This window comes from Vombatus ursinus, unplaced genomic scaffold, assembly GCF_900497805.2.
Source record: "Vombatus ursinus unplaced genomic scaffold, bare-nosed wombat genome assembly UNPS02010193.1, whole genome shotgun sequence".
Taxonomy (NCBI): Eukaryota; Metazoa; Chordata; class Mammalia; order Diprotodontia; family Vombatidae; genus Vombatus; species Vombatus ursinus.
This window is the reverse complement of record NW_020949971.1, coordinates 3,577,612-3,592,531: the sequence shown is the minus strand read 5'-3', so window position 1 is coordinate 3,592,531 and position 14,920 is coordinate 3,577,612. Positions and strand designations below refer to the sequence as shown.

The following is a 14,920-nucleotide window of genomic DNA, read 5'->3' as shown; positions in this document are numbered from 1 at the left end:
GATGCCGGGCGCTGGCCAGGCGGGCCCTGGCTCCTGGCAGAGAGGGGACGGCCTCCAGTACTGACCAGGACCATTACCCTTTTCCCCCAGCTCAAGCACATAAATACTTATATCTCTACCCTTGGGTCCAGGCACTGGACCTGATGTCATCTACCCACACAGGCCTCCATTTCTCGGCAAATTAAGTCCGAGGGAGTTGCCCTGAGCATCTGGCAGTAATGTAACTTGCCCAGGGTCACTCGGCCAGGAAGAACCTGAACTCAGCTCTTCCCGACTCCAAGGCTAGCGTCCCTCTCCATCCACCATGCCACAAGCCTCTCAGGAGAGGAGGCCACACACAAAGAGTTTCCCAAAAGCCTGCTGGGCTGGCCAGCCTTCAACACGTACACTGGGGAGCTCGGTCCTGGGGTCGCACAGAGTGCCATGAACTGGGGAAGTGGGGAACGAAATGAGAAGGCTCAGGATACAGGATATAAATGGGGGGATTTCTATCACTTTATTAAAACCTGGGCAGCTCAAGGGAAAACTGACCCAAGGGCCCCACTCTCCCCATTCAGCTCTGGTCATTCCTCACCTATGCCCCACGTGAGTCTCTTTCATTTCTGGAGCTGTTCAGGACTTAAATCGATTCCACCTTCCCTGGCACATGTGGGGTTTTCCTACCAAGAAAACAACTCAAGGAATTGGTGTAACGCACTGAGCAGAAGCAAAGAAAACGAGCTTCATAAAGCGAGGCGGCGGTGCAGCGTATTACAGCCTGAGACGGTCACCCAAGTCACGGACACCAGGGTAGCGTTCTGTCCACGGTCAAACCATGGAGGAGGAACCGGGGGAAGGAGGGAAACTTCGACAGTCAGGGCAACCTGCCGTCGGCTGGTTTTATCGACGCCAGGCTCCGCGTCCTGCTAAACAAAGCTTAACGATCTCTGCCCCGGCCACGGGGCTGCGTCTCCATCCTCGTCCTCCCAGCATCTCCGCTGCTGTGAACCCCCCCATCCAGAGTAACCCAGAGTCCATGAGGGGCCACAGCTAGACCCAGGGTCCTTAACCGGGGGCCTGTGAACTTGTTTTTAAAATATTTGGATGACTGCATTTCAATAGAACTGCTGTGCTTTGTAACCTGTGTACTTTACTCATTTACAAACACGCTTCTGAGAAGAGGCCCATGGCTTCATCTGGCTGACTGCCAAGATGGGGTCCAAGGCACAAAGATGCTTCCGAGCCTGCTCTGGAGGGATGGGCTGTCTCTAAAGCAGTCCCCAGGCAGCCTTCAATCTCATGACCTAGGAACAAGGAAGGGGGCTCTGGCCTCTGGTCCCCAGCAGATGCTGTCTCTGCCCGCTCAGCCTGCTGGGGGTAACGGCGACGACTCAGAGAGAACGCTTGGCCACATTCACCATAATAAGCGTTGTGTGAGCTACGTCGGCGGGGCCATTCTGGGTGGGAAACAAGGATGCTCCATCCTATTTCCAAGGGCAAAGACGGTGCTATCAGGGGCCTATCTTCACACCTGTTCTCAGCTTTGGGCTAGGCCACCCCCAGTTGGGGGGAAGGGGGAGGGGGAGGGGGAGAATGCAAAGCACACAAAGAGCTGCCAATCCCTCCCCCGCCATCCCCACTGGAGCGCCATCTTTAAGGGTTGAGAACCTGGCTGCTGGCAAACCCACCCAATCTGTCAAGGACTTCGGCAGACCCAGTCTGGTAGTCCAGAAGGATTTGAGGGTAAGTTTTATCAGATGCATTTAGGCAACACTTCCTCTCATACGTTTCCTTCGAGAAGTGGCCAGAAAGGGAGAAAAGGACGCTGTCTTGATGGAGGAGCCCTGGATGTGGAGTCAGAGAAACTGGTCCAAGGCCTGGATCCCATGTTCACTACAGTCAAGTCGCTGCCCCTCTCTAAGCCTCAGTTTCTCCATCTGTAAGATGGGGATAAGGTTTGTACCGCCTACCTCCTGGGGCTTTATGAGTGGAATGATTGACAAGCTAGGAGAAATGGGCCTGAGGCCTCAGAGGCAGGGAGGTTCTCTGGGGTTGTCTCATGGAGACCCAACATCTAAGGGCACAGCTGCTGAACCCCATGGGGTCTGGAGCCAGGAGGGACCGTGGGTGCCACTGAGTACAGCCCCAAGGGGCAGGAGGGCCTGTCTTCAAATTCCATCCAGCAGTCTTCTATGAATGTGCCACAATCTGCCTCCATCCAGCTTACGGCCAATCCAGACCTCGGGTTTTGACAGATAACAACAGGAAAGACCCAGTTTCCAAATGCCCCCTCTCTGCCATATGTTAGAGGGGAGAGAGGACAAGCTGAGTCACAGGCCCTAAATGCAAATCTCTGTCATGAGCAAGTCCCCTCTCGTTTCTGGGCCTCAGTTTCCAGATCTGTAAAATAAGTGGGTTGGGAAAAAACAAGCTCAGGTCTCTTGGAGCACAAGTCTTCTGACCTCAGGCCACCCCACTCACCGTAGCAGAGGGTCTGTCCCCAGCAGGTGCTAATTCCCCAAAGAGCGTCGAGGGGCTCCTAAGAGAGACCATGCCCTGGCCAGTTCTCCTGTCTCAGTGTGCCCTCTGAGGTGCCAAGGTGAGGCGCAAACCAGAGGACTCCCAGCCTCCGCCACCGGCAGCAGGTGTAACAAAGCTCCCGTTTGTCCGGCGGCCTCTGCGTGGAGGACACACCGCTTATCCCTCTGCCTTCCTCACTCCACCTCCTACTTCCCCAGGACTCAGGGTCCCCAGCATGAATCTGATACAAAGGGGGACAAGCCAGGAGGAAGCCTGGGGAAGTCTTCACAAGGAGGGAGTGGTGGGGCCAGGGTCAGGGGAAGGCACACGGGCTCTGCAATCTGCAGGGGCTTGCAGACCGCCTGGGGGGACCCTCTCTGAGCCTCAGTGCCCTGATCTGTAAAGCAAAGTCCTTCCAGCTATAAAATCCCAGGACCCTCATGCAATTTCCTGCTGACAGCTATAAAGGCTTGACAAGCCTGATTCCCAGCGACCTCTGGGGAAAACAAATGAAGAGGCAGAGAGACTTGATCCCATCATCCCGTCCCTCTACCCAAGTGCTCCTCAAGAGGCTGTTTAGATAGCAACCTGATCTCAAGCCTGGCTCTGGACGGCTCCTTCCCTGCAGACACATGTGGAGACTGGGTTTTAATATGGTGAATTTACTAATTTCCTAAGAATGCAGACTTGGAAAGAAACTCTGAGAAGAAATCCCAGCACTAGGCAGTTGCCCCCATCAACGAGCCCTTTGACAAACGCCCCCAACAGTGTAGGGGAGCTCCCCTCCCGCCAGGCAGCCCTTGTGGCTCGGGGACAACTCTCAGCTCTATAGATAACACTCAGCTCAGCTTTTCCTGAGCCCATGCCTGGCAATGCAGGGGGCCAGTCAGAGAATCTGCTTCTGGTGTCCTGCTGCTGGAATGGAAATTGGGGGGCAGGGGGGTAGCGTTTAGAACAAAAACAATTTCAAAGGAAGCTTTTCCTGACCTCAAGCCTAATTTGGCCTTTTTGCCACTCCCCTGCCCCCTCCCACCTTCTGGTCCTGGTTTTGCCCTGGGGGGGCATGCAAAATCAAGCTAATCCTGCCTGCCCCTCCCCCCATGTTCCACACTTCAGGCTGCAGCCCTGTCCTAAGTCTTCCAAAGGGCTCAGGGCACCCTTCCCCTGACCCTGGCCCCACCACTCCCTCCTTGTGAAGACTGTGGGCACCAGGGGAGGGCAGAGGGCCCTGACCACTTCTTGGCATGCCCCATCCCTCTACGACCATCACAATAAGCACAGCTCTGATGGACCCCTCAACAGGTAGGGCGTCTCTGTCCTGAGTCTCAGGCCTGGATGCCAGCCAGGGCACAGCAGCACCAGACAAACAGGTGAAGCCAAGCACACCGGAAGCAAACAAGGAAATGATTTCACATCTCCTTAAGGGGATCACCTGCTCAGTGGGAATTTAAGGATCTTTTAGGTGGAACAGAATAAGCATTTTACTTCCAGTAGGTAGATGAGGGGGCACCCACCCTCACTTGACCCATTTGTCTGAAGAACTGGTCCTTAATTACCTTTCCTGTATTACCCCGCCACTGTGGCTAGGGCCACTGCCTGGCTCTCCCTCTTGTCATCCATCCAGGACTCCCCCAAGGGCTAGCAGCTCAATCCTATGCGGGGCTGGGGGAGGTAGAGGAGCCCCCAGCTCATGTTGACCCACAGTCAGAGCCCTGAGCAGGAGGAATGGAAACTGAAACCACAAGGACATGCCAGGCTGACCCTGAGATCTGGTGGACAGTCTGAGATGGGGCTGAGATGAATGAGCATACTACTCCTGCAGTAGAGTGGGGTTCGGTTCAAAGAGTCTGTCCTAGATCAGAACATACAGGGGGCGGTGAAGAAGTAGATGGATGACTCTCTTCTTGACAAACCTTATTTTCCAAAGCTTTATAAGATCAGACGTGGAGCCAGAATGGGCCTTGGAGATCATTGAGCCCAGCCTCTTTATTTTACACACAAGGAGATGAGACAGGGCCTGGAGAGAGGAAGTGGACAGAGATCACACACCTGTGCCCACAGGACAAAGAGCTATCCAATTCAATGCTCTACACACTGGACCTCGCATGAGTTCTCTTCCTACAACTGCTTGGGTGCCCTGCACCCAGTCAGTGCTGGTCATCTCCCAATTTAGAGCTCCCATTGGGCTATGGCCTTTTGTCAGGGAGGTCGTGTAAAGCACAAGCAGGAAGGGATAAGCTTGACAAAGACAAGTCTTTACTTTTGCTGTGTTTTTACGTGCAGTTTTTCTTTCTATCGTCTACATACCCATTCTTCTGATGCAGGAGGACAGCAGATAGAAGTGTCTCACCTCTTCTACGAGGTAGGCTGCATTCCTGTGTGCTCCTGAAAGGATGCACTCTCAGCAATGCCTGCTGCAGCATTTCCCCATTCCTGTAGCAGTTTCATTCATAAAAGTACATGGGGCCATCAAAGCCTGATAGATTTAGAGTTAGAAGGAACCCTAAAGGCCATGGAATCCAATCCTGTCATTTTGCAGATGAGGAAACTGAGGCTGAGAGAGGTTAACTGATTTGCTTGGAATCCCTTGCCCTACAGCTGGTGTCCGAGGCATGATTCAAACCCAGGTCCTCTCTGGCCAAGTTTAATCATGCCACGTAGCAGGCCCACACTTAGAATGTGATGAAGAGGGAGGGGTAACAAGACCGCCTGCTCTGGAAATCAAGGGACGTGAAAAGGACCAGAGGAAGGCCCCAAATGCGTCGAGTAGATTCACAGCGGAGGGTTTCTAGAAGGACGTGACAAGAACAACAAAGCATGAGCAGGCGCGGGTGGCCTGCAATCTCACCGGGGAAGAGTGACGGGATGCTCAGATGAGATCCAGGAAATGCCAGAAGTCAATCCTGAAATCATGGCATCCCCGGCCTCCGTGAGTTCTGTGTGGAGAGCATTCTTCCAGGTCTCAAATAACACTCTTTCCCATTTCCCTAGATACCGAACTGGCCCGATGGCAGGACGTGGCCAGGTGACATTTGTGGTGCCCTCTAAAATATTAAATGATACTCGCTTTATTATGGAAGTTACTGGGAAGAAGTATGAACCTCCTAGTAGGAAAACGTTAGAACTGTAAAGAACACTTAACCCAACTCAAGACAGCATTGCTAATGGAGGAGTCATTCAGAAACGAAACTTTCCATTAGGGCATCTGACGCTGCAGGTGGAGAAAAGCTAAATGCATTGTGGTTCTGTTGCTAACAAACAGAAAACCTACCAAACCTTTCTAAAAAAAAGAAGACGCGGATTTGAAGCAGCACAACGTGGGAGGAGTGGGGAAGGGAGAAAGGCTGCACTTTGATGGGAGAATCCTGGCTCTGCGTCCTGCCTCCAAGGTCACGTGGGCCAGCTCTCTCACTGGGGCCCAAAGGATGGGACCCAGGTTCTCTGACTCCAAACCCAAATCTCTCGCCTCCATGCCTAACCGAGGCAATCTACACATTTAGCCTCATGGCTCCTGGAGGAGCTGAGAAGGCACAGCCATGGAAGCCATTACTGGGCAGCATGTGTTTTCCGTTACGGCGTCCAAGAACAAAAGGCCCGAGCTTCCTTCCGCACTACGGTGCCTGTAGTCCTGCCCAATCTCTGGGGCTGTCACCCAGGCCTCTCCTGGATGGGATGGGAACCCCGTGCCTCGAGCTGCTTCTGGCCAAGAAGACTCCGGAGTTGTCCAAGGTTCTGAGCACCTCCCAAGAAGGCACTGGGCTTAGACGCAGTGGGGCGCCCTCCTTCTGGACCTGGGGATTCAGCAAACATGCACCATCCCGTCTCAGACCCCTGGAGGCGGGGCCAGGCCGGCTTCAGGCTCTTGGCTCTCTGATTCTGGGCCCCCCACCCGCAGCTTCCTCCCTGGATTCCTGAGACATGTGGCAGAAAGCACGCTAGCTGTCCTCCTGTTGAGCCTACAGCGTTCCTTCAGCCCCGTGAGCGGGTCAGTGGTTGGCAGCTCCACTGTGCCCGCTCAGGGTGGCTCCCACTCTCATCTCGGAGAGGCTGGGTCTGCCGTTTCATTCCCTCTGCAGCAGCAGCATTCAGGAGACTCTTGGTAGTGCTGGCTGAACCCCAGAGGAGACAGATCGGGGGACTAGGGAATCCCAGCATGCCAAGGGGAGAAGAAGAGGCCGGGCCCTGGGCATGGTCTTTTCTCCGGCTGGTCAGGCCAAGCGGCTGACCAGCTGTGGATGGCTCTCACTGGTGGGAAGGATTCCCCTGCTCCGGCGCTGCGGTCTGTTTGCCTGCCATTCCCTCCATGGCCACCCCAGCTCTGCCCTCTGGGGCTGGGCAGAACAAGGGAGGCATTTCCAGAAGCCACTGACTCTAAGCCAGAGAGTTCAAATCCTGCTGCTGGCTGTGTGACCTTGGACAGCTTACACAACACTCCTGGACCTCAGTTCCTCATATAGAAAATAAAGGGGTTCAACCAGACAGCACTGGAGGCCCCTGGAGGCTTGGTATCCGTGATCGAGGAGAGTGGGAGAGGGAAGGAAAACAGGAACAAACACAGATCAGGCCCTACTATGTGCCAGGCACAGCCACAGGCTTTATAAATATCCTCTGTCTCAAGAGCATATCTAACGCAAACCATAAACAAGCACGGAACACTGCCCGATGAAGCGGCGATGCCTGAAGACGGCGGCCGTGCCCAACAGAACTCCCCTCTTCTCTGGGCTCGGCGTGGCCAGACCCCTGACCCGAGTCTCATCATGCCGACGCGAGGCCGCTGGCCGTCCTCTGAAGATGCTCCCCTGAGTCCCAGTGTCCCTACTCCTCCACTGGCCTGGAAAGTAAAGATCCAGGGACGGCCAAGACTTCCTGCCCACCCTTCTGTGGCACTGGCCCCGCCCTCTTCCATTCTCTCTTCCTTAGACCAACGTGAATGAAGCCCTACCGCACACCGCCAAGGGACGCTAGGCCAGGACCCCAGGCAGGGCAGCCACGGGGAAGGCTCCGCACCTCCTGCTGCAGCTGATGGTGAGACCTCAAGAGGGCATCAGGTGGGCAGGGGGGACAGGAAGCCCCCGGGTGGCCACCTCCTACGATGGCGCGACGGTGGCAGTGGTGAGGAGCCCAGGCGCAAAACGGCCAACAGCTTGACTGGCTGCCAGGAGTGGCTGCTCCTCTGTCTTCAAAGGAATGTGGGAGATGGGGGGCCCTTGGGATCATCTTGCCCCTCACCCTCGCTGTCCAGGAAGAGACCCTAGCGGCACTGACAGCAGGCAGGCCGCTGGAGGAGGAGGGAGAAGAGAAGACGTAAGGACAGGTGGGAAGGGTCCGGGTCTCGATTCCCAAGCCTGGCCCCTGCAAGAAGCTCAGAGGACAAGTCTGGGGGGACATCGAGGGCCCACTCCCACGTAGCAGTCCCGTTATTCAAATCTGGACTTCTTATTTCCAATGGACGGGAACCAACGACCACGTTTTACCTAATCCCAACTTCAAAGACATGTGACCACTTGATGAAAGTCCTTGTCTGCACCAATGGGGGCCTGGCTGTACTCAAAGTCATGCTATGCTACAAGGAGAAAAGGGATCGTTATGGTACGGGACCCCTCCCTGTATCCTGCATCTCAGGGAATGAGCCGGAGAAGGAAGGGGAGACGTGGCAAGACTCAGGTTCTGACACTCGGTCTGCCGACTACCAGCGAGCTGGGTGACTTGTGGTCAGTCGCACAACTCCTCTGAGCATCAATTTGCTCGTCTGTAAAATGGGGATAACAGAGCCTGAACGTTTGATCTTAAAGCCCCCATAAACCCGGCTACACCAGGGCAACGTCAGCTCTTGTCCGTTACGACAGTCCCCGCTTTGGGAGCTAGGCCACCGGCGTCCCTGGCCAAGGTCTGGAAAGACCCGTGGAGGGCCCCGGACTCCACCCCCGCCGCCCCCGTGGTGGACGTCACTGAGGAGCATCGGGATTCCTTCTGGGAGCCCCGGTGTCCACGTCTCCCGTGTCTGTGGGCCATGGTGACTCCTCTCACAGAAGGCGCCCGTCTCTCCAAGACAGGCCAGTCTAAACCGGGCATCTCCTGAACGGACAACACTAACGGCTAGCATCCTCCCCAAATGGAAGGACGTACTGACAGTCAGCCCTGCGGGATGCCAAGGGGCTGTGGAACAAAACTCAGACTCTACCGATGGCTGAAGGGGCCAGACCTCCAGGGGAACGGACGGCAGTCGGCAGGGCTCGTGGGTGACCAGGAGAGAGTTCATCTTCCCGGTCCCTGTCGGGTCGACTGCCAAGACCCCTGCAGACAGCAGCTGGAAATCCTCCAGCAGGCCTGGCTTCCCACTCTCCCTATCCAAAGGCACCACAGTCAACAGGATCTTTCTGCTTCACAGGCAGCTGCTGCTAAGGGAAGTACAGCCCCGTGGCCCACCTCCTGGGACTGAGGCCTGAGCTGGGCTGTGGGCTAACCCTCAGACAGCAGATCCTGTCTGTCCTGGGACGGTCCTTGGAGCCTGACCCAAGACTAGCCCGGCTTCGGCACCCCAGGGGCAGCTGCACAACAGGATGAGCGCTGAATTATTGGCTACTCCACACATCACCCGGTCACAGTGGAAGAGAGTGCGTGTGTGTGTGTGTGTGTGTGTGTGTGTGCGTGCGCGCGTGCGTGTGTGTGTGCGTGTGTGTGCGCGTGTGTGTGCGTGCGCGCGCGTGTGTGTGTGTGCGTGTGTGTGTGTGCGTGCGCGCGCGTGTGTGTGCGTGTATGTGCGTGCGCGCGTGCCTCACAACTTACACGGCTCCCTGGCGATGAACTGAGGGGCGGTACTGGGCAGAGGAGTGCTGGGGTTCGGGGTCCCGACGAGTTTGTTTTTTGCCATCTTTGTGTTTGCCTTGGCAAACTCTAGCCTCAGCGTCTGGGGAATTTCGGGATCGAAGCGAATGCCCTGTGGGGAGAGAGAACAAATGGGTGATGTTTGCACCATCTCAGAATCCAACCTAAAGAGTGAAAAACCAGCTTCGAGTCCTGCCTGGCACGCCCTCGATGACCCATGACCCAGAGAACCCAGGCCGACCCAAGCCAAGCATCATCATGGCCCTGCGCTGCAATTTCATGAACACGGTTTTATTGTTTCCTCAAGTGTCATTTTAACACTTTAGTGCTTGGGTGAAGATTGAAGACAAGATTTTAAAAACTAAATGTCTATGCTTTGGTCTGATACACTCGACCCTTCCCAACAAAGCCCCAAACAAGCCCTCCTGGCAACCTCTGGAGCAGGAAGCCTGCTGATTGCCAGCAGAAGCCCGCACTAGCCTCTAACCCTCAGAGCGCGGCCGGCTGACTGCCCGTGCCAACTCTGGGCTATGGGTGCCCGTGGCTGGGCTTCCTTCCCCTGGCATCTCTCCAGGCACATCTTCCCTGCGCTCTTCGGTCACTGCTAAGAGAGCAGCACGATGGTGCATGCCATTCAGACACCATGCTTTTCTCAGGGGGCCCTTCCCCAATCTTTACACACTGCAGATGGAGTTTACATTGATCCTTTAAAATGGATTTCTGGGAAGACTTGTAAGAACCGAGGTGGAGTGAAGCAAGCCAAAGAATGAGTTACACAATGACTTCAACACTGTCAATAAAGCAACCCGAAGTTATATGACTTCAAAAAAAATAAAGAAAAATATTTTAAAAAAAATAAAACAACTTGAAGTTATGTGACTGTTACAAAAAGAAAAAAATATTTTAAAAAATATACCAACTTGAAAAGACTTAAGAATTAGGACTGATTCCAGACGACCAGTGACAAAGCCACGTTACCCACCTCCTGGCAGAGGCAGTGCTCTTGCTACGGAATGAGGCACACAGTTTTGAACACAGCCAACACTGTTCAAAGCTGATTTGCTTGAATGTAGGTATTTGTTACAGGGGTCAGCTTTCCTTCAGGGGAGCTGGCAATATTACAGGGGGCGGCAGTGATGCCCCCCCAAATTAAGACAAGCATCAACGAAACAGCTACAAGCACACAGACAGGAGAAGAGAGACGTCCAGAAGGGAACACAGACGAGCAGGGCAGTGCAGGGACTTACGTGGTAAGTGTGATGGATGCTGAAGAAAAAGCCGACGCTGTGCTCGGCAGACTTATCAACTTACATGCAGTGCTTTTTTCCCCTGTCCTCTATATGTGGAAAAGTTAAGTTAGTTGATGACCATAAGGAAAAATTATTTATTTAAAAAAGGATTTCAAAACTTCCTCCTTCATCGAGGGCAACGAATGAAAGCGCGGCGACATCTGAGCTGCAGAGGGTGGCTACTGGGGGGAGTCGGGACGAGGATGACCGGCCAGGGAAGGGGAAGGGGGCTAGTGCTCATTGCGCTTTATGTAAGCCTACTGTGTGCTAGACACTGTGCTGAGTACCTTCATAGTCATTATCTCATCGCATCCTTACAACAAGCTTTGGAGGTAGGGGCTTTTAGGACCAGTCCCCCTTTACAGTTAAGGAAACCGAGGCGAAGTCACTTGCCCAGAGTCACACAGCTAGGAACTACACACACCTAAGAAGGCTGGATTTGATTTTAAGAGGTCTTCCTGGCTCCAGGCTTACTGTTCCATCTACTGCTCCATCTACTGCCCCACGCTATGCAGGCCAGCTCACGCGTGCGAAACAAGAAACCTGAGAAAGGGAGGGAGCGCCCCTCAACGCCCATACAACTGACAGGTGAGACACAGACAGGTGTGGTGACTTGGCAAGGGTCACACAGCAAGGATGTACCAGAAAGGGTAGGGCTCTTCTGCCATGCCGGGCATACACGCACACAGAATAGGTGCTCAGGGGCAGTGGGTCAGTCCGGAGGCAGGCACTACCAGCATAACGTCATCAAAGGGGAGTGGCACTGAGCTGGCACCGAGCTCTGAGCCTCCCGTGGCCTTGTGACTCTCCTGCAATCTCTACTTGCTAAGTACCCAGCTCCTTAGCTTGGCAGTCAAGGCTTTCTCCGATGTTCCTTTCCAGCCCTATTTCATGTGATTCCCCTCTGTACACTCCAGAGCCCAGCCAAATTGGATTATTGACAGTCTCAAGATCTCATCCTATGCGCCTTACTTTTGCTAATATACTACCCTCCCTCTGGGTGCCCTGATGAAATCCTTCAATGCCCACCTCAAGTACAAGGAAGCCTTCCCTGGTCCCTTGGGCCAGAAGCGGCTTCTTCCTCCCTTCAGGTGTCTCACAGACCTCTATTCACCTATATTCATTATACCAATCCACATTAATATCCTGTCAATATAGTAATAAAGTGTAATTCCTCCACATTATAGTTTATATCACATAATCCAGCATCAGCCCCGCTTCTCTCGCTCCCATGGCCCCACCCTAGCTCAGACCTTCACTGCCTCTCACCTGGATGACTGCGAGAGCCTTCCAGTTAGCTGTCCTGTCTCCCTTCTCTTCCCTCCTCTATGGCCAAAGTGGTATTTCTTTTTTTTTTTTTGTTAGTGAGGCAATCATGGTTAAGTGACTTGCCCAAGGTCACACAACTAGTACGTGTCAAGTGTTTGGTCTGAGGCCAGATTTGAACTCAGGTCCTCCTGACTTCAGGGCCAGTGCTCTATCCACTGCACCACCTAGCTGCCCCCCAAAGTGGTATTTCTAAGGCACAGACCTGACCATGCCACTCTCTGATCCTGAAGCATCACAGGCTCCCTATTGTCTCCAGGCCGCCTGTTTGTTAAAGTCCTTCAGCGTATGGCTCCTGCTTATCGTTGAAAACTGTTTCCACATTTCTTCTCATTTGTCATTCTATTTCCTGTCACATTTTGTTAATCTCCAGTGGGCCCTCTCTCCGTCAGTACAATAGTGCTGTATTAAGCGCCAGGCAGGGTGCCAAGTGCTGAGGACGCAAAGACGATCCCTCCTCTGAAGGAGCTCACCATCCGACTGCCACAGAACAATCCTTGTAACCCCCCCAGCTGACTCCCTCTCTCACTCTTCTCCACAGCTGCTTTTCCAAACCTCCTTCAGGCTCCCACGGCTGCCGCACGTCTGACAGAAAACATGGCGCCCATTCACTAAGGGCTCCCTCTTCTCCCCTCTTCCTCCTTTCCTATCGTTCAGATGCCTTCTGCCACCTCTCCTTCCCCCGTGGCTCATGAGGAAGCAGTCCTTCTCCTGAGGGAATCCATTCCATTCTCCAACATCCCACTCGCTACGTCTCCCCCGTCCTGATCCAGCCACTCCTGCTGGCTAGCATCCTGGATCTCCTTCTTTTCAGGCCATCTACAATAGCTGCCCTCCACTTTCCTCTCACTCTCTTCACTCTGGCCTCCAACCCCATCATTCCACTGAACATGCCCTCTCCAAGGTTACTGGTGACCTCTTGACTGTCCAGCGTAAAGGCCTTTTCTCAGTCCTCATTCTCCTGGACCTCTCTGCAGCCTCTGGTGCTGGTAATCACTCTCTTCTCTCTGGGTCTCTGGGACACCACTCCCTCCCAGGTCTCTGACCGCTCCTTCTCTGGCTCCTACGTGGGCTCTTCAACCAGGCCATACCTGCCCAGTCTCCCCGGCCCTCTTCTTTTGTCCCTCTATACTGCCTCACTTGGTGGGGTCCTCAGCTCTCGTGGATTTAATGACCATCTCCAGCAGATGACTCTCAGATCTCTCTGAACAGCCCTAACTTCTCTGCTGGCCTCCAGCTTCAAGTCTCAGAACCGGACTTCCTAGAGGCACCATGAGCTCATGATCTTTCCCCACAAGCCCTCCCCTGTTCTCCCCTCCCCCATTACTGTCGAGGGCCAGCAGCCTCCCAATCCTGATATCATTCTCAGATCCTCACTGTTCCTCACCTCCACCCCCACATTCAATCTGCTGCCAAGGCCCGGTGACTACACCAAGGTCTCTTGAATCGGTCCTTCTCTCCTTGGACACCGCCCTCTGCAGACCCTCTCACCCTATACGTGGGCCTCTGCCATCGCTCCAGGTGGGTCTGCCTGCCGTGAGTGTCTCCCCACGCCCTCCCATCTTCCATCCAGCCACCAAAGTGATTTTCCTAAAGCTGGGTCATCCATGACACAGGTCATGTCATTGCCTGCCCCTCAGTCACCTCCAAGATCTAATACGAAATCCCATGGGGATTCAGAGCCCTTCCTGACTGCCTCCCCCACCCCCCTGGTCTCCCTGTGCCTCCCTCCTCGGCTCTGATCCAGGGCCCCTGGCCTCTTGGCTTCTCCTCTCCCAAGTCCTGGAATGTCCTCTGGCTGTCCCCCGCCTAGAACGCTCTCCCTCCCCGTTTCCTCCTCCTAGATGCCTGCACTTCCTTCGATCCCAGCTAAAATCCCACCCTCTCCAGAAGTCTGTCCCACCCCCTCCATCATTAGAAATCTCTAAGTTATCTGTAAGTTTACTTTTTGCGAGTTATCTCCCCAATAGATTGTAAGCTCCTCAAGAGCAGGGACCATCTTTGGCCTTTCTTTGTATTCCCAGTGCTTAATAGAGTGCCTGGCACACAGTAGGTGCATAACACATGCTTGCTGATGTCAGGGATCATGTCTTCTCTGTACTTCTCTTCCAATGCCAGCCGAGGACTCTTCTCTCTTCACTGAATCCAGGCAATCCCTCCCCCTCTCCTCCATCACAAGAGAAAGCCTGGAGCTGGCTGTATTCTGAAATGGCCTGGGGGCAGCCCCATCTGGGCCCTTAACCTCTGACCTGGAGCCCTGCAAACCCCCAAAAAGGCCTTATAGGATTCTATCTCTAATACATCGACCAGCCTATAGCCAGGACAGTGGGAGAGCGGCATCGCGTTCTGGTCCCAGGAAGTCTTCAGCTCTTCAAAGGCCAGGGTGCGGCGGTGGCTGTTTTCTATCCCTGCACCCCCAGCTCGCAGCCCAGGGCCTTGAGTCTAGTGGGTGCTTAGCAAACATCTGAGAGGCTGCCCGGCTGTCTCTCGCGGCCCGTTTTAGCAACCCCACCACTGCGTTCCTCTCCAGGCTCCAGCATCCTTTCAAAAAAAGCTCCTCCGTTGAAATGACCTAATTTGCTTGGCAGCCCAGGCAGGGGCCGGAGGCTCAGAACTCAGTCACATTCCACTTCCATCTTCAGCAACAAAGCCTTATTTGGCAATCGATATCCTGCCCCAGGATTAGCCAGGCCCCAAACTGTGTAGATGTACGGCGGGGAGAGGAGGCCTGGGGAGGGAGCCGGACAGGAAGAGTGGAAAAGGGATGGGAAAGGGAGAGAAAGGGCGAGAACCGGAATCTGCCCTGGACCAGAAGGGGCCTCGGAGACCACCAGGGGCAGCCCTTCCAGGCCCAGAAGACTTGATGACTTCCCCAGGTCACTCCCAGCAGGCAGCAACGATCCCATTTTTCAAAAGCCACTTTTCTCTCAGCCAACCTGCTACTAAACTGCTCCTGGCCCCCCTCCCTCCCCTCTCCCCCC

General features: G+C 54.4%; 1 protein-coding gene across 2 annotated transcripts in view; it reads right to left on the bottom strand.

Moving 5' to 3' along the window:
- The window catches only part of RBPMS (RNA binding protein, mRNA processing factor), a 51,751-nt gene extending 38,211 nt beyond the window's left edge, over positions 1-13,540 (bottom strand). For both annotated transcript variants that reach the window (XR_003568382.1, XM_027853652.1), the window contains exons 1-2: positions 13,431-13,540; positions 9,286-9,436 (exon numbers count right to left, since the gene is read on the bottom strand). Coding sequence is in view for 1 of the 2 variants with exons in the window: in XM_027853652.1 (XP_027709453.1) it covers positions 9,286-9,436; positions 13,431-13,508 (229 nt within the window). In the remaining variant the exon portion in view is untranslated. The remainder of the gene's footprint in view (positions 1-9,285; positions 9,437-13,430) is intronic.
- Between the last annotated feature and the right edge of the window lie 1,380 nt (positions 13,541-14,920).